Source organism: Physella acuta, unplaced genomic scaffold (assembly GCF_028476545.2).
Source record: "Physella acuta isolate Inbredline_101_S28 unplaced genomic scaffold, ASM2847654v3 ptg000592l, whole genome shotgun sequence".
NCBI lineage: Eukaryota > Metazoa > Mollusca > Gastropoda > Physidae > Physella > Physella acuta.
Window position 1 is genome coordinate 428,533 of NW_026732111.1, and position 19,594 is coordinate 448,126.

The following is a 19,594-nucleotide window of genomic DNA, read 5'->3' on the forward strand; positions in this document are numbered from 1 at the left end:
AATGTTGTGGGTACTCAATGCTGAAGCAGTGGGTACTGAGTGCTGAAGTCATGTGTATTGAGTACTTGGTGTCACTGTTTGGGTACTCAGCGCTGGGGCTGTTGGTAATCGATAACATTGTTATAAGTACTCAGCTGTGGGTGCTCAGTATCACTGCTGTGGGTTAGGGTTAGGGATTTACCCTGGACTGGTAGGTAGATGGCTCTTATAACATTTAGAAAAGAAACCAAGCGTATTGTGTAACGATAAAAAAAAAAGTGGTAGGGGTGCGTCGCTTTTTTTTTGCCAAGATAAATGGCGTTGATTTATATCAGAATGTTAAGTAAATAAATCCTTATAAATCTTTGAATAAAATCCAATTGTATTGCCGCGTATTATATGATTTCACTAGCCAGTGGGTACTTAGTGCTAAATCTGTAGGTGCTCAGAGTCACTAAAGTGGGTACTCAGTGCTGAAGCTGTTGGTACTTAATAACTATGTTGTCAGTACTGGATGCCTGTATAATGCCACTGATGTGGGTACTCACCATCACTGGAGTGGGCATATTTGTCAGCATATTTTAACGCTACTGTATTGATCTCGTGGTGTACGTCTATTGTAAGTGTTATTATTGTCATGGTTACTGTGAAGACCTATCTTTGGTGGTATCCAGGATAGTGGTCGACCACCTCACTTCCTGTTGTTGTATTTAGTTTTTTATATTCTTCTCATATTTTACAATGCTATTTCAAAGCTAAATTTTTTATATTGTACCCAGCAGCATGATCACTGTTTTTCAGCATCGTTCTGTCCATATACCGAGGTCAATGAAACAGGTGAACTCTACCTCACCCGCCGCTTGGCCCGTAACGTTCGAAAGTGTACATTATATATAAAGGAGAAGACTATATTAACATCCTTCCTTATTTAGAGCTTGAAGCAACGACAGCTATGCGAAGCATCACTTTCCTGTGCACTTTTTTTTTTTCCTTGGCACCCAAGTACAATTTAATGTTTAGTTGCTGATGTCGCAAAAACGTAACCCAAAGATAGCTTCTTAAATTATTCTAATATGTGAAATAAACTGTTAATACACATAAAATAGTGAATAATAAAACTATTAGCACTTTTGTAGCTTAAATTGACTATTCATTTAGTAATAATAATCATTATAAGTGGGTTGAATTCATGAAGACACAATTTGTGTCCATGTGCTTGAGTCAACGGAGTGTGACGTCATAAAAAAGTTAGAAAACTACAGCATAAAACTATTTATGCTAAAGCTGACAATATTTCTGCTTGCGGGTCAACTGTAGTTCCGTTGAAGAAAGGTCAAGAACTATATTTTAAAGTTCAACAATCAGGATCAGGGTCTTTCCTGCAAAAAAGGAAGCGGTTTCACTATTTTAAGAATTTAGCTGAAATAATTATTGTTGTATTGGTAAACCAAAAATAAAAAATAAATAAAAAATCAGTTGATCATTACCATAAGGGTTCATTCTCGCTATCAGCTTATTTTAAACTTCATACACTAAAGAGGTAACGACGTGGCTATGCGGTAGAGTAAAAGGCTGCTAACTCGAAAGTCTCAAGATAGAATCTGGATCCAGCAGGTTCAGCGTCCCTGATTTCGTTTAACTCGGGTGTCCACCTAACTCATTAACTAAAACTTCATATTCAGTGGCGGAACTAGAAAAAAAGGGCCACCCCGCAAATTTTTTTTAGCCCCCCCCCATATATATATATATATATATATATATATATATATATATATATATATATATATATATATATATATATATATATATATATACAAACTGAAAATACGAACATAGGATACTCATTACTGGCCTGTTCGGGATTTTGAAAATGATTTTTTTCAAATAAAACAGATTACTACATCATGTAATGTATGTAAGTCAATTAGTAGGCCTATGTTTAGTGAAAATCAGTTTTAATTATCTCTGTTATAAGCCCTCTTTACCTCTAGTCGGTCAAAAGAATATAAAACATGAAAGCTTTGTATAATTAATGGTGTCTAGTGTTATGTTTATTTTTATGTTTTTTGTATTTATATTATTAATTTTAAATACATTTCCTTTTTATACAATGTCATTCTTTAGTAAGTACTATATAAAAAAAAAATTAAGAGAAGTTATTGCTTTTTAATTTGTTTAGTATAAAATCTATTAAAAGGAGCTCATGAGCACCCCTATTTGACTATTTAAAAAGGGAAATAAGTCATCGAAGTGGTATGAATGTTTGCTTATCTTTGCTAAGTTTAATTGTAGGAGAAAGTTGACTCGCCTTTCACATTGGTTTAAAAACAAAGGGAAAAAGAATATACAAGAGCGTGGGGTGGTGTCTATAGAATAAAGATAATCCAACCATCAAGTCAAAAATGCAAGAAAATTTTTTTTAAATTTAACTATATTTTTTTTATTATGGTCGTCTGTGGGCCCCAAATGGCGTCCCCCCCCCCCCCCCCGCATTGCGGGGTCTGGCGGCACTGTAGTTCCGCCCCTGTTCATATTCCGAGGTCAAGAAACACAAGAGCTCTACTTTGTCTGCCTAATGGATCGCTAGGTATGAAGAGGATTATTTACTTTATACATTGAAGATAACATGACTTTTTTCTAACTCTACCTAGCATTACTTTTACTGCATATAATATTAAGAATGTATATTTGTAATTTTATTAAGTCTTAAATAAGAAAATATTTAAAAATGGATAAAAAAAAATGATTTGACAATCATACATTATACTCTATACTTGATAAATATAATTGTATTTTGCAAATTTAACATTTTTATTTGTAATGGAAATATATAATCCTAACCCTAACCCTAACCCTAAAAACAAGTGCCTTCCGACTTATGGTGATATACGAATATACCGTTAAAATTTATGGGAAATCACTCCTGTTTTATTTCTTTTTTCTTAGTATTAGAACGTCTTAAAATAACATTTTGCAACGTACGTATGCGTTTATCACTACAAATATTAATATATTACTTTCGTACTAACCCATATCCTAAAGGGTTCTATAGCATTTAAAACAACAACTGAAACAAATAAAAAACTAGTCTGTTTAATTTCATCAATTGGACAATTTTTACTTCCTCGTATACTTATATAAACTATTATGTTGTTTGATTAAAGTTTTGACCATTATATTATTCATGTACATCTTTAAATCTTGACATGATTAAACTACGACAGAAAGTGGTGCTGCAAGCAGTATGCGACAAGCATGTTAAAATTATTATGCTACATAAATGTACTTAATTGACAAGACATACTATTTTATAATGTATAATGTTCATTTTAAATTGCATGCGAAGCATAGCTACTTTAATTTGTCTTAACATTAATTTATGTTATAACACTCAAACACAAACTCTTTGTACATTTAATTGTATGTATTCTAAAATGCAACCAAACAAAGAAGTTAAACCATTTGCTTTCAAAAATGAAGTGTAGATCATAATCCAGTATGTTCACAGATTTCTCTATAATGTGTCTGCCAGAAAAATTGAAACTTACCTGTTGAAACGATATGCACATGCATAGAATATAGGAAAATTGGATAATTAAAAACAATCGAAAATGATGTGGCGTGAAATAAACGATAAACTATTTATTTCATAAGCATGATAAAATTTATAATCTAAGTATAGTAAATCCACTTCCTCCTTGTATCTTAGCTCCATCATCAGCTTGACCGACTTTAAAATAAAGTTCTTGGCCTTTCTTCATGTCAACAATAGTTGATCCAGCGGCAGATGTGTTGGCTGATTTGACAAAAATGTTCTTATAAAATCTGTCATCCCCGTAAACACCAATTTTAATCAGTTTATCCTCCGATTCCTGCAGCGTTACAATCACAAGATAGAAACCATCATCTGGTGCTACAAGTTTTCCTGTGGTTCTATTAAAATAGCTGCCGTAAGGTTCCCAAACTTTTTTAAACGTACAAAGAGTTGATCCAGTAGTTACTGTTGTGTTGTTTTGCAATTGAATGTGACAGATGTAAGGCTGACATACACGGGTCTCTGTTGGAAAGTATATGTTAGAGTTTAATCATGAACTTTTGCACAAGTGTCTGTGTGTCTGTTCACAATTATGTGTATGTTTACTATTTAACATACCGATTGACAGATATTTATCAGAGTTGTGAAAAAGTAATAAACTGAGTACCGATTAGTTATCGTTGATAACTATACGTTGTATCTGGTACTTTTTCACGAGAAAAAAAAACTTACCATTAAATCACCATTGCTTTATGATAAGTCTGAATGAAGTATCTTTAATTATTTTTTTCCAAGAAAACTTACCGATTAAATGAAATTCTTTGGACAGCTTTGAAATGGTATTTTCAATATTTTTAAGCTAAAAAAAAAAAAGTTTAAATAAAATAAATGAAGTAAATTTCCTAAATATTAGTAAAGATATCGAAGAAATGACGCAGTGATCCACGCTTTTCTTTATATTTATTTAAATAGTAGTGTGTTATTATATGTTAAAAGAAAATCGTTTATTTTCAGCTTTTTAGACCATAATTAAATTATTACATTTTAATACATTTATTACATACCTTCTGTAATCTTTCTCCCCCTGTTTGCAAGTTCTGGTTAAAGATTTGAATCAATTTGTCAATGGGCATCAATCTTTGTTGTAGGAGTTTATACATCACATTGTGCTGAATGGATTATAACAAATTTGACTATTTCTATTGCATATGAGTTTGCAGGCTTATAGGCCAACGTGTGGTGTGCCTTCAAATTAGCTTCAAATTCGAAAGTATTGTTGTTGGAGAAATTTACTAGCTGATTTTGAAAACATGTCACTACAATTTGGAGGAAGTAAACAGGCAAGTACGTGTAAAATGGTATACCCAATTAATTAGCCTTTTAACTCTTTACCTACCTTTGATTGCACCTTTTCAAGTTTGGTGGACGAATCTACCATGATTTTATTATTATCTTTTTGTAAAGAAACGATCTGATCAGAATGTCTTTCAATTTCTTGTGCTATACTGTCTATTTTGTCTGTGTGATCTTGCATCTCTTTATTTATTTTGTGTGCATTGTTTTCATATTCTTTCATATCTAGAGACAGTTTCTCTAGTGTTTTGTTTGACTTGGTTTCTTTTTCTTTTAAACTTTCTATTTCTTTGTTCAGCTCCTTTATTTTGTTATCTTGTTCACTCATTTGTTTTATTATATTTTTAAAATTCCGCTTTTGTTTTTTAGTCAGTTGTTCAATGTTTAACCACATGTCACTCTGTTCTGATACAAAGTTGTCTCTCCATTGTTTTATTTCTGATATGTCATCTGTAGACTTGTCATTGGCGTCTTGTAGAGACAATATGGCTGTCTCTATCTGCTCAAGTCGACTGACGTCTTGTAGAGAAGATATGGCTGTCTCTATCTGCTCAAGTCGACTGACGTCTTGTAGAGAAGATATGGCTGTCTCTATCTGCTCAAGTCGACTGACGTCTTGTAGAGAAGATATGGCTGTCTCTATCTGCTCAAGTCGACTGACGTCTTGTAGAGAAGATATGGCTGTCTCTATCTGCTCAAGTCGACTGACGTCTTGTAGAGAAGATATGACTGTCTCTATCTGCTCAAGTCGACTGACGTCTTGTAGAGAAGATATGGCTGTCTCTATCTGCTCAAGTCGACTGACGTCTTGTAGAGAAGATATGGCTCTCTCTATCTGCTCAAGTCGACTGACGTCTTGTAGAGAAGATATGGCTGTCTCTATCTGCTCAAGTCGACTGACGTCTTGTAGAGAAGATATGGCTGTCTCTATCTGCTCAAGTCGACTCAATATTTCTATGATATAGTAAATTTATGTATGCAAAGTATTATTATTGTTTAAATATACTTATCCCTTGATGAAATTTAATTAAGCATCGTAACTTTTAACGTTTAAAGACATATTTTATATAAAATGTAATCGTTAATACCAGTTTGTTTTTGTTTTGATTCACTTAGGTCGAGTTTTTCTGTTGCTGTAGATTGTTGTCTAGACTGAGGTAAATATGGCGTTCTGTCCTCGACGTCTTCGTTATGTTGATACTCATCTGGTTGATACAAATCAATTATGTATTTAAAGTGTCTGAAATATTTAAAACTTTTCATTTGTGTTGGATAATGTTCTATTTATTTGGAAAATAGCACCTAATTAACTATCTACATTTACAACTGTTTTAATTTATTTTGAAAATGGTAATTAGAGTGTAATATATAATTACTTGCGTGTTCAATATACAATAAAGCACTATAAAGAAAATATATTTACGCATGACTTGTGACGCTGCACCCAACATGGCCGTTGTCGCTGAATCAAGTTCCTGGCATAACTCGATGTAGGTGATAGACGGGTTGTCATTTTTATCTTCTATCCAAGACTGACTTTTTTCTAATGCCTGATGATATTAAACACACATGTCTAGTTAAAAAACAACTTTTCTACTATTTATGATGTAAGTCTTGTGAATAGTGAATATAACAATAGAAGGTACAACGTATTCATTAACGATTGCATACCTTTTTGATCACTGAAATAGCAGGTTCTAAAACTTGAATCTTTTCCTCCAAATATCTCATGTGCTCAGTAACAAGCTTGACTTGAATTTTTGGCCGCATCTGAAATTAAACATATATAAGCTTAATGCATTAAAGTAATTTCACTAACAATATTGTTAGGTTGCTTTTTTGTTAGTATTATTTCGTCACGATTTGTATTGTTGGTTCATGTTTTTAATAATTACTTAACATCGATTAATTATTTTCATTTTTTTCTTGGAAATGTCAAGTTTCAGATTATTTCATTATTTGTTGCTGAGGCAAGATACTGAGATACCAGGGTAACTGTATGCTTGAAAAACGTAGCTAGAAACCAACATAAATCTACTTCATTAGCGTTCTAAAGTTAGGGTCACTCACTAATTTGTTCTTTTTCACAAGACAATTTTAAAAATCAAAACAATTTGCAAGACAACCCCATTCGCTGAAATGTGTATGAACCTGATGTTGTTCCATTAAATGGTATTTATTTTCCATTGTCAAACACTTATTTTGAAGCAAACATAAACATTCACAAATTTACATCAGATATAACTTTTCAACATTGGCCACTCTTCCACGCTAATATATTGAGTGCCAATTTAAAGATTTCCTTGACATTTTATGCATTAAACTCTAATAGACGTAATGTACGCGAGCGAAATTATTCGAGAGGCCCATTAAAAAATTTAAAAATCATGTATGAAGTAGTTACAATTAATATGGTTATAAAACCCTGGCTGTCTGTTTTTTACGGACTTTAACAATACTAAAGATTGGATGTAGGCCTATTTGATGTTTTCAATATTTCTGGTAACTTAATAAAAAATTTAAAAAATCAAAACAATTTGGTTTTCACGTGTAATGGCGATATAAACTATGGCATCCAGCTATATATATGCTGCAATAAATTTTATTGTACACATTGTAAGCGAAAAAAGGAACACTGGGTCATGGTGTTCAAATTTGCATTGTTATTTAAAAACATAATCTGCCAAATTTTGTTAACAAATAGTTAGCGATCACGGAGTTCCTGTACAGCCAATCAATATTTGTCTTACGAAAGTGAAACATCCGGTTATAACTTAGGCTTGATGAAAATAAAAATAAATGTAGCCGTAAACTCAACAAATTATTTTTCAAGTTCACTGGATTTGGAACTTTTATAGCATTAATTCTAAATTATTCTGAATAGATTTTATTTCTATATTTAGTTTCAAGATTATTGAGAAAAGAATCCAGATATCTTAGAAATAAAAATTCCAACAAAGTATTGCCAATTACACTCTTCATCAGTTGGTTTGAGAGTTAGATAATATTTCACTTATCCATCCTGTTTCTTTAGATTATAATCCACCATTATTTTCCAACCATTCTATAAACCATGCATAGTATATCAGATTAGCATAAAGTTTTTAAATTGTTATTGTATTGATTAATAAAAAATTAAAAGAATAAAAGTTAAGTGTCGATAAGTGTATGCGGTACTATATAGTTTACAAAAAGAAGGAAATTGTTTGTGTAGTTATCACATATGTTCACATTATTTATCAATTGAAGATCAAAAAAGCATCTATTTTTAATTTAATTAGAAGTACTGCAGATATTTCAGTTTGATCTTTTTTTTAGATTTACTTGTGTGTATGTTTGATTCCATGCTAACCTATGTTTGCTACTTGTAGTGTAAAAAGTGTTTGCTGAAGGACCAATTTGTGTAAAAAGATCATAATGTCATTTAATTTGTGAAAAATCCATTTCTAGACTCCGCGCATTCAAAATTGTCATAATTGTACATATATGGTTGTTGTACAATAAAATATACAAATAAACCCTATAGCTCTTATCAATTAATTTTTTTTCTTCTTAGGGACTGTTGATTTTAAGTTTTTTTTTGTTTTTTAAAAACTAAACCATCAGATTTTAGGCTACAAAACTAAGACCAACAGTTAACACCTAAATCCCTTCTCTGATATTAAAGGCAAATCGAAAAAACCTACACAATGATATATAACACATGTGTGTGCTGATGTTCTAACTTTACTTATGGTCAAAAGAAGCAAGCATACTGCCGGCTACTGAAAATATCACTAAAAACCCTTAGTCTGTTAAGAGTTAAGTTTTTATTTTTTATTATTTTTATTTTACGGTTGCTTTGTTTGCTAAATCTAAAAGGGCACGTTTTTATTCCATGTCAACAACATGATGGAAGGATTCTTGTCAACTCGCTCACCTCCATTAGCACTTTCGGCCACGACCCGTATTCCAGATCCTTTAATAGCTGTGTTAATTGTTGCCTTTAGGCGGATATAATTTCAAGATTTCTTGAGTCGAAAAATTCATTACTTTATATTTATATTTTCGCTAATTATTTTTGTGTTAAAAACTCATAGGCCCTAAAAGTTCGTAGGCTCAGTGCCCAATATGCCTAATGGATAAATCTGTCCGGAACACATTGGTCAGGCAAAATCAAACATAAAATATGACCTTTAGTTGTGAAAGGTAAAAACTGCAGGTACTTGTTACCTTTATAGTGGGCTAGACAACAAGAGCAGAAACAGTTATGTCCCTTTTGTTATTTAATTTGTTACACCAAGTCCGCTTAACAACACCGGGATTTCCCTTATATCACTTTCTGTTTCACAACAGCCAAATAGTTGCTTAAAGTTTCAAGAAAATGTTAGTGCTAGTTGAACGACTACCAGTCAAAAAAATCAAAATACTTTGAATAAATTAATATGCGATAAACAAATAATAGACATACAATCGAAAGTATTTGTATCTGGTTATAAAAAAAAACACAAACTTGTTGTAAATAACTTTACTTTGGTTACTTTAATAATCTTAATGCTTTACTTTATTTCTTATATATACTGTTAAGCTTATTAATAAGTATTTATTCAATACATTTGTTAAATTCTACATCATTTTGAAGTTATAAAGATGTTAAACTGATTTTCTTTATGACTAAAGACCAATATATATTGTGAGTTTACCTGATTTAACTGTGTTTTAGTTCTATGCAAGACAGCAGTCTAGTTCATCTCTTGGGTTTCCGCCATCTTTATTGAGGGAACAAAGATATTTTTATAACAGTGGGTTTTCCCGGTAGACACATTATTAGATTGTTTGCTCATTTGTTAGCTGCAGATGGTTTTAACCTAAATTTGACATTCCTATAGTAACAAACACCTTTATCATAGTGAAACAAGTTTAAATTGCATACACTTTCTAGTTACATAGAAAATGTACAACTATGTAAGATATATTTTGTACAAAAGTGTATAAAAAATCATTAAAAAATCATAAAAAATCTCAAATTTATTTCTGAAAATTCTTGGGGTGGGGGCGGGGGCACAGGTTAACGTACATACATACTTTCTATATAAAACTTATTTTTGTAAATTTCGACCATCGGTGTGTGACAGGTGGTGGGGTGTTGGGGGTATACTTTTCTTCAGGGGGAAATTTTTGAGGGTACTGCCCCCAGCCCACTTGTACATATGCCTGACTAATACTCTGCTATAAACGTGAGACTTACCCAGAGATAAATTTGCAGAACAAAGATAACAACAAATGTAGATGACACATGGCATGGAAGCCTGATGGTATTAAAGTCGTAATATTTTTTTTACGTCCGAGGTGTGTCTATCCTTGGTAATTCCTACAGCTACTAGTGTGTATGTAAACCGTGAAAGTTATGTTTTAAATGTCTCACATAATGTAACACTTTTTTCATAATATGTCACTTTTGTGAACACAGTGATACGCCGTAGCAGATAATTAAATGGGTCACACAACGTAAAGACAAACTCAAACGGGTTACAGAACATAAGACTAAATAAAACACACGCTCATTAACACTAAAGACAGTTGTATTATTTCTGCAATATGTACACAAACACAGGCGATTCTAAATTTCAAACTTGTACACAAACTAAGATTTAGTGGCTATATAAAAGTACACAGAACAGAACTTACCTACACTAGCCTGGTACAGGAATTGGAATGTCATACACAAATCTTGCACACATTATATACATGTACACAAACATTTACACAAACATGTACACAAACAGGCACACAAACATGTACTCAAACATGTACGCAAACATGTACACAAACATGTACACAAACATGTCCAAAACATGTACACAAACATGTACACTAACATGTACACAAGCATGTACGCAAACATGTACACAAACATGTACACAAACATGTACATAAAAATGTACACAAACATGTACACAAACATGTACTGAAACATGTACACAAATATATACACAAATATGTACACAAATATGTACACAAACATGTACACAAACGTGTACACAAACAGATACGCAAACATGTACACCAACAGGTACACAAACATTTAAACAAATATGTACACAAACATGTACACAAACAGGTACACAAACATTTAAACAAATATGTACACAAACATGTACACAAACAGGTACACAAACATGTATACAAACATTGCTTATATCTCCGTCTAGAATACTGCACCTAATCATTGCTTACAGTATAACAACATATGTGTGTCACCGCTTGCGTGGATACAAGATTTGGTTTAGTTCACTCACACAAGATTTGGTTTAGCTCACACACACAAGATTTGGTTTAGCTCACACACACAAGATTTGGTTTAGCTCACACACACACGATTTGGTTTAGCTCACACACACAAGATTTGGTTTAGCTCACACACACAATATTCGGTTTAGCTCACTCACACAAGATTTGGTTTATCTCACACACACAAGATTTGGTTTACCTCACACTCACAAGATTTGGTTTAGCTCACACACACAATATTTGGTTTAGCTCAAATACACAAGATTTGTTTTAGCTCACACACACAAGATTTGGTTTAGCTCACACACACAAGATTTGGTTTAGCTCACACACACAATATTTGGTTTAGCTCACTCACACGAAAAAAACGGGGAAAAAAACTTTTTAATTAAAAAGCCTTTTACATTTATTTGCGCATGTATAAGTTAGGGTACTTAAGGAAAAATATTTGGATGTACCAGGGACTCTTCTGAAAATATGGTTGCCATGGAAACGGCGGCCATCTTGGAAAAAACTACCGATGTGGAGTTCTAAAATTTCCTAAAGTAACATATAAACCGCCCATATAATCATTGATCCTTCTTAAACTAACACCAATAGAGCCAGCTGGCTAATTTTTGTTACCGAAAAACAGCTAGACATATTTTTTTCAAATTTTCAAAAAAAAATTTGGTGAAATTCCATTGAATTTAGCATTATTTCCCTTGGAATTTCGTCACACCAAATTTAGAAAATTAAAAAAAAAATATTTCTAGAGTGATTTCTGTTACAAAAACTAGCCAGCTGACTCTATTAGCGTTAGTACAAGCAGGATCAATGTTTGTATAGCCGATATTTATGTTAGTTTATGAAATTTTAAAACTCCAGAAAAGGATGTTTTTTTCAAAATGGCCGCCGTTTGAACGTTTACTTACTCCAGATTTTATCATCAAGTAGTAACATGTAATTAAAAGTCAGTTAATTAGTTTTTCTACCAGTAAACCTTTTTATTTTGGAAATCATTTCAATGCACTTTTTAAAGTCTGCACTTTTAGTTGCAATAGAAATAGTCAAATTTGTAGTAATCTCTTTAGCACAGTGTGATGTACAAACTCCTACAACAAAGGTTGATACCTATTGACAAACTGATTCAAATCTTTAACCAGAACTTGGAAACTAAGGAAGATCGATTTCATAAAGTATGTTTATAATTAGTTTATAATAAAAGCAATTTCAATAACACTTTGTTTTTAGACAACTTTTTTTTTGTTTGTAAATATTTTTATGAAGAAGCTTTCTTAGATTATTTTATATTCTTGCAAATCACCATTTCCCATAATTATATCTACAGAAATTGTATGTAATTAATTAATTCACATCATTAAAACTATTTTTCTTAAGCTTGACAAAATTGAAGATATTATCTTAACGTTGTCCAAAGATTTTCATCTAATGGGTAAGTGTCCATTGAAAAAAAAACCTTAATAAAGAATAACCTTAAAATCGAACTGTATAATAATGGTGATTCAATGGCTATACTACTTTTTTCTGGTGAAAAGTTAACATGAATAAAGATTTGACGTTAAGTACTCGATGATAACGTAATATTCGTTAGCCAGACAGACCATAACGTGATGTTCTTTAGCCAGACAGACCGTAACGTGATGTTTTTTAGCTAGACAAATCATAACGTGATGTTCGTTAGCCAGTAGACCATAACGTGATGTTCGTTAGCCAGACAGACCATAACGTGATGTTCGTTAGCCAGACAGACCATAACGTGACGTTCGTTAGCCAGAAAGACCATAACGTGATGTTCGTTAGCCAGACAGACCATAACGTGATAAAGAATGGAACATTTCACTCACCCATAGTTCCAGTCTCTAGACCCGTGGGTTTCCGTCAGGTGTTTGTTTCCTCACCTGGTACATTACACCACCTGGTATGTCGGGGGTCGACCTACAGCGGTCTACCACAGTACTGTAAGACATTTACAGAGCTGCAGATTAAAATTAACTATAAAATTAATTAATTAATTCCAAGTCACGTCATCACTTTATTGTTCTATGTTTAAGACAATGCCACATTTAAGGCAGGAATTAAATCTAAAATAAAATAGTACTTGAAAACTTTTAAATTTTAACTTTTGCAACATCTTAATATACAATTGTTTACTGTAACGTGAAATAAGTATAAATTGGGTTGACGGTGCAGATCTTGTAATCGGTTTTACTTAATTTTCATAATTACAAATGAATAGCTTTAATTCTATAAATTCTTGTTTCGATAGATAAACCTTATATAATTAATATATAATTGAACAAATACGTAATGTATGTTTATAACAAAACCCATTATATTTGTTATGCCTTTGGTGACGTATTAATTTCCCTACTACACTCGTAGTTTTAATGCTTAGGAAACGATAAACTAACACCACTAAAATATAGGACCGTATTAATCTAGTGGATCTAGTGGTTTAATTTGTGGTCTTAGACAAATTATGTAAACATAATAGATAATTATACACAATTTTAAAAAAATGTTTTATTTGGGTTAGTCATTTTACCTTACATTTTGAACTACATATAAAACACATATAATAAGTTTACGTTTAGGGTTATTATCATAAACTTACGATACGACATTTCACAAATATTCTGGATTATATAGTCATTGCATTCGTGAAATAAAACTTTTACTTAAATCATACATATGTTTTCTAATCAACAGAGTCACGTGTATGTAACAGATATGCTTGTCATTTGGTGCTTGCTCATTCAACACCTGTCAGTGCTAAATCAATTATTTCATCCTTTCATGACGTATGTGAATATAACGGTCAACATTTTAATCAAACAACAGGAACATTTGTATCACCACATGATGGTTTATATCTTGCATATGTAATACTACATGAAAGTGAAGATAAACAGATTGGAGTTGGTGTGAGGACTAATGCGATATGGTTTAACGCTATGGAAGTAAAATGTGCCCACACTAGCGCTGCAGGGTCAGTGGTTGTTGACATGAAGAAAGGTCAAGAACTTTACCTTGAAGTGTTTAAAGCTGATCAAGACGCATATTTATCCTGCTACAGTAGTTTTACTATCGTTAGTTTATAGAAGTACAACACAAAACATGGTGGATGGGAAATTCTTAAATCAATATAATATGTAACCACCATGTTAAGCACATGCTAACAACTTACTACATGTCCATAAAAATGTAATGGTTTGTATGTTGTTGTTTTTTAGTCATCATTATACAGTTCCAACTATTTCAATTTGATCACCAATTATTATGTTGTACGTGACCACACAAAACATATGAGATACATCTGTTTTTAAAAATCTTTTGTTTCTATGTATATGTGTTTCATTGTAAATGTTAGAAACAAAACCTAGCTTTTTGTGAGTAAACTATGAAATAGAAATCCGCGTTTTCGGACAAACAAAATTATCTATTAAAAAATTGGAATAAGTTCACTTGATAACTTAAATATGTGTGAGATATATTTTAAAAAATTAATTCATGTTATGAATTTGTAAATATTTTGAAAGATACTGACAATAACTTTTGTTTTGTTTCAAGGTAAAAATTAAATAAATTACAGTTATTCTCGAAACAAAAACCGCTCTTGTGATTCTAGTCAGTAACAGTGTATGTGAATTAACACCTACGCAAACACGCACACATAAATAGACTATACACAAGTCTGACAATAAATAGACCATATTTTATATATATATATATATATATATATATATATATATATATATATATATATATATATATATATATATATATATATATATTATGCATGTTCGACATGCTACCCTGTAATATATTGAGAATTGTGAAGTCAAGGGAACTCACTCTTTTTGTATTAGTCTTATATTTATAATGTTGTTTTGAGTGATGTCCCCTGGTTTTGTCATGTGTTTTCCGGTTTCGAATAAAGCTAGATATACATCAACGTGGCTCTATCGTCTAGTGTGTAATAATAAAAACATCAATCCATTACATTTGGCGACGACGATAAATCATTCACAGAAAAAGAGCACATGCTTACTTAAAAAGAAGCTTGCTAGAGCATATTGGCTAAGTATTTCTAGGATGATGGCGCTGTACGGCCAGATAAAAGAATTTACTTCGAATGACGAAACCATTCATGATTATCTGGATACGTTAAGCTTTTACCTTGAAGCTAACGACGTGACGATAGAAGCCAAAAAGAGAGCTGTTTTGTTAACAGTCATAGGGCCTCAACAATTCAGGCTATTAAAGGACTTATGCGCACCAGCTAGTCCAGCTACCAAGAGCTTTAACGAGCTGAGCAAACTGCTAACAGACCACCATGCGCCCACACCACCCAAGTTCCTGTGTAGAGCCAGATTTGACGGTAGGACTCGTCAACCAAACGAATCAATATCAGAATATGTTGCTGCTTTACGTCATCTAAGCGAATTCTGTGAATTCGGTGACACGCTGTCCGACAGACTATGTGAAAAGTTTGTGACAGGTGTAAACAGCCCTGATGTTCAAAGAAAGTTGCTTCTCGAGTCAGATCTAACATTGGAAAAAGCAATACAACTTGCAACTTCATTCCAGCAGTCATCCGAGGCGGTCAGATTTCTAGCGCCCTCAGGGATCCATGCAGTAGACAGCAGGTTAGTCAACAAACACCAACCCCATCAGAGCATTTCAACTTATGCTAAACGGCCTGCAAGTTCAAATCCTAGATCTAAATCTAGTAATAATTATCAAAAATGTCATCGATGCAACGGTCCCCATGCATCTCATCGATGCAAGTTCAAGTCAGCAACTTGCTATAAGTGCAGTAGGCAAGGTCACATTGCCAAGGCCTGCTTTACAAAGTCTTCGTCTGTTGCTAGATTTAGCCAGTCAAGACAGTACCGCAACCAAAGGCAGCACTATGTTAACTGTCACCAGGACAACCTAACCCAACCAATGAACCACTCTACCTGTGAAAATGCTCAAACTGATTCGTAGCCGGAGTTCAACCTGTTCTCTGTGAAATCAACAAGTCATGCTCCCATCAATGTACTAATTTGTATCAACGGTAAGAGCATCATCTTCCAACTTGACACTGGAGCATCTCTAACCGTCATCACAAAGAAGGACTTTGACGCTGTCACAGGAGGATCAGTGCCTCTACAACCATGTCACAAGTGCCTAACAACATACACAGGTGACAATGTTCCAGTGATAGGAGAGTGTATAGTTCATGTAAGTTATAATGGTCAAAGTGTTAAACGTCCTCTTCTTGTGGTTGAAGGAAATGGACCGCCATTACTAGGTAGGAACTAGTTAGTTGATCTTAAGTTAGACTGGGGGAGTATATTTTCAGTGAACAAAGCAAGAGAATCTAGTTTTACTTCAATAGATAAAGTTATATCTGAAAATGAAGGTGTCTTTGGTAGTTCAGGATTACTAAATGATAGGACAGTGAAGATAAGCATTAAAGACACAAATCCAAGATACTGCAAAGCTAGAGTTCCACTTTATGCAATGAGGGATAAAATTGAAAATGAGCTAAATAGATTGGAATCCAATGGCATCATAAAGAAGGTAGACTATTCCGATTGGGCAACGCCCTTTGTGCCAGTGTTAAAGAATGATGGTTCTGTAAGAATTTGTGGAGACTATAAAGCTACACTGAATAAGCAAATAGAGCTAAATAGGTACCCTATTCCTAACATTGAGGAAATTTCTTTGAAGTTGGCAGGAGGAGACTAATTCACTGATTTTAGTCATGTTTACACTCAACTAGAACTGCATCCAGATTCAAAAGTCTATACGACAATAAACACACATAAGGGACTCTACCAATATGAAAGACTATGTTTTGGTATATCATCCAGCCCTGGAATTTTCCAAGCTGTCATGGACAGTATTTTTAAGGATATTCCAAATGTTTGTGTTTACTTTGACAATGTGTACATAACTGGTAAGAATGACACTGAACATCTTAAAACACTTGATAAAGTCTTGAAAATAGTTGGTGAAAAAGGTTTAAAGATAAACAAAGATAAATGTCAATTCATGCGGACAGATATTAGTTTTCTTGGTTATATATTGAGCAAACAAGGTCTCAGACCTCAACCTGAGAAAACAAAAGCCATTAAAGAAGCACCCAAACCTGAAAATACCCAACAGCTAAGAGCTTTTTTGGGCTTGATAAATTACTATGCGAAGTTCATAGGGAATCTGTCTGATAAACTATCACCACTGTACAAGCTGCTGCAGAAAATTGCAACTTGGCACTGGGGTAAACAACAAGATGCTGCTTTTAATACAGCAAAAGAAGCTTTGTCTTCTGACACCTTACTAACTCACTATGACCCAGGGAAAAGACTTATCTTAACATTTGATGCTTCACCAGATGGTGTAGGAGCAGTTTTATCACACATAGATGGAAAGGGCGACAGACCCATTGCTTTTGCCTGTAGATCTTTGAACCAGGCTGAGAAAAATTATCCTCAGTTAGATAGGGAAGGCTTAGGCATCATTTTTGGTATTAAGAAATTTCACAAGTTTCTGTTTACAGATCATAAGCCATTGCTGGGTTTGTTTGGGGAAAACAAACCCCTGCCTGAGCATGCCTCACCAAGGATTCAAAGATGGGCTATCACACTAGCTGCATACAATTCTGAATTGAAATACAAACCTGGATCTGAGAATAGTGCAGATAGTCTTAGTCGTTTACCTTTAAAAAACCAAAGCCTTAGTTATGTACCAGAAGATGTATTTGTTCTTTTCACTATCATGGATAACTCCAATATAAATGTGAATGATGTTAAGAGAGAAACACAAAAAGATGAGTGTTTGATAAAAGTATATGAGTACTGTAAGAATGGTTGGCCTGAAGAGTCTGTGAATGATGACCTAATGCCATATAAAATAAGAAAAACAGAGTTAAGTCTAGAAGATAGATGTTTACTATGGGGGTCAAGGGTTATTATCCCTAAAATGTTACAAAAAGAAGTTTTAAGAACTTTACATGATACTCATCTTGGTTCTTCCAAAATGAAAAGTCTTGCACGATCGTGGTTCTGGTGGCCACATATGGATGCTGATATTGAAAAATATGTAAAGCTTTGTTCAAGCTGTGCACAACATTCAAATCAACCAGCTACAGCACCTTTGCAAAACTGGGACTGGCCAATCGAACCATGGAAACGTATACATATAGATTTCGCAGGACGGACCCTTCATGAACAAAATGTTCTTAATTGTTATTGATTCACATTCTAAGTGGTTAGAAGTTAAAATCATGAACACAATCACTGCAAGTGATACCATTATTAAGGAAATATTTTAAACTCATGGATTACCTGATCAAATTGTTTCAGATAATGGGCCTAGTTTCACTGCTCATGAGTTTAAACTGTTTTGTGTAGCAAATGGTATTGAGCATATAAACACATCACCCTATCATCCTGCTGGGAATGGTTTGGCTGAAAGAGCGGTAGGCATATTCAAAACCGCTATGGTAAAAATGAGTACCGGTAACAAATTTTCTCTCAGGGAAAGAGTAAACAGGTTCTTAGCCAAATACCGCACAACTCCTCATATAACAACAGGTGTTGCACCATGCGAATTTTTATGTGGTAGGAAAATTAAAACTCACCTTGACCTACTACATCCAACTGTTCAAAGGTCTGTTTCCCAACATCAACATACACAAAAAGTAAATCATGACAAAACATCCATTGAGAGAGAATTTGGAGTTAATGATAATGTGTATCTGAGAAATTATGGGAGAGGGGAAAAATGGATGCCAGGTCAAATTGTTCAATGTACAGGACCTGTGTCTTATAAAGTAAAAACAAATGATGGACTTATTGTCCGTAGACATGCAGACCAGTTAAAAATAACTTGTGCAGATAATAAGTGTGAATCTATCAATCCCACCAAATCTGAACAGTTCACACCAACTCAGTTTGTTCCACAACCAAGTTCTGTTGATATGAGTGAACCAAGTAGCCTAGAGTCAGAAAATGTAAATTCTGTAATTAATTATTTAGATCCTGGACTTCCTGAGCTAGAGAGTCCAGATGGTCAGAATCTTGAGTCACCAAATCAAAAGCCACTGAGAAGGTCAAACAGTTCACGTCGGAAATTTTCTGCACCGTGTCTAAAATGTTGGGGATTAAAATCATTCACGCTTCGGCATATCACGCCATGGCCAACGGGGCGGTAGAACGATGGAATGGAACTTTGAAGGAAATGCTAAAGAAAGTAGCTATAGACAAGGATGACGATTGGGACGTGTTCATCCTAGCAGCACTTTTTGCCTACAGAGAAGTTCCAAACGAAAGCACTGGTTACCCGCCATTCGAACTTATGTTCGGCAGGAAAGTGAGGGGCCCGATGAGCATCCTAAAGGATATCCTCACAGGAGAAGTAAGGGAATATAAGACAAGAGCTGCATATGACTACCTGCTGGAC

General features: G+C 33.6%; 1 protein-coding gene across 2 annotated transcripts; it reads right to left on the reverse strand.

The window, feature by feature from the left end:
• Positions 1-3,330: 3,330 nt before the first annotated feature.
• On the reverse strand, positions 3,331-9,612 carry LOC131947303 (chromosome partition protein Smc-like). Of its 2 annotated transcripts, XM_059308482.1 has the most exons (9): positions 9,550-9,611; positions 9,080-9,213; positions 6,539-6,637; positions 6,291-6,417; positions 5,956-6,072; positions 4,911-5,821; positions 4,579-4,683; positions 4,319-4,373; positions 3,331-4,036 (listed from the first exon to the last, which is right to left on the reverse strand). In XM_059308482.1, the coding sequence occupies exons 3-9, from the start codon at positions 6,635-6,637 to the stop codon at positions 3,645-3,647; spliced, it is 1,806 nt and encodes a 601-aa protein (XP_059164465.1). In that variant the 5' UTR covers positions 9,080-9,213; positions 9,550-9,611; the 3' UTR covers positions 3,331-3,644. The 2 variants fall into 2 exon arrangements, with proteins under 2 accessions (XP_059164465.1, XP_059164466.1); XM_059308483.1 differs by lacking the exon at positions 9,080-9,213 and having other exon boundaries at positions 9,550-9,612.
• Positions 9,613-19,594: the final 9,982 nt, after the last annotated feature.

Coding starts and splice junctions, on each gene's coding strand:
- LOC131947303 (XM_059308483.1), bottom strand. CDS start 6,637: ATGCGGCCAAAAATTCAAGTCAAGCTTGTTACTGAGCACATGAGATAT. Junction 6,418..6,538: donor CTATTTCAGTGATCAAAAAG/GTATGCAATCGT, acceptor TAATATCATCAG/GCATTAGAAAAAAGTCAGTC. Junction 4,684..4,910: donor TTGAAAAGGTGCAATCAAAG/GTAGGTAAAGAG, acceptor TAATCCATTCAG/CACAATGTGATGTATAAACT.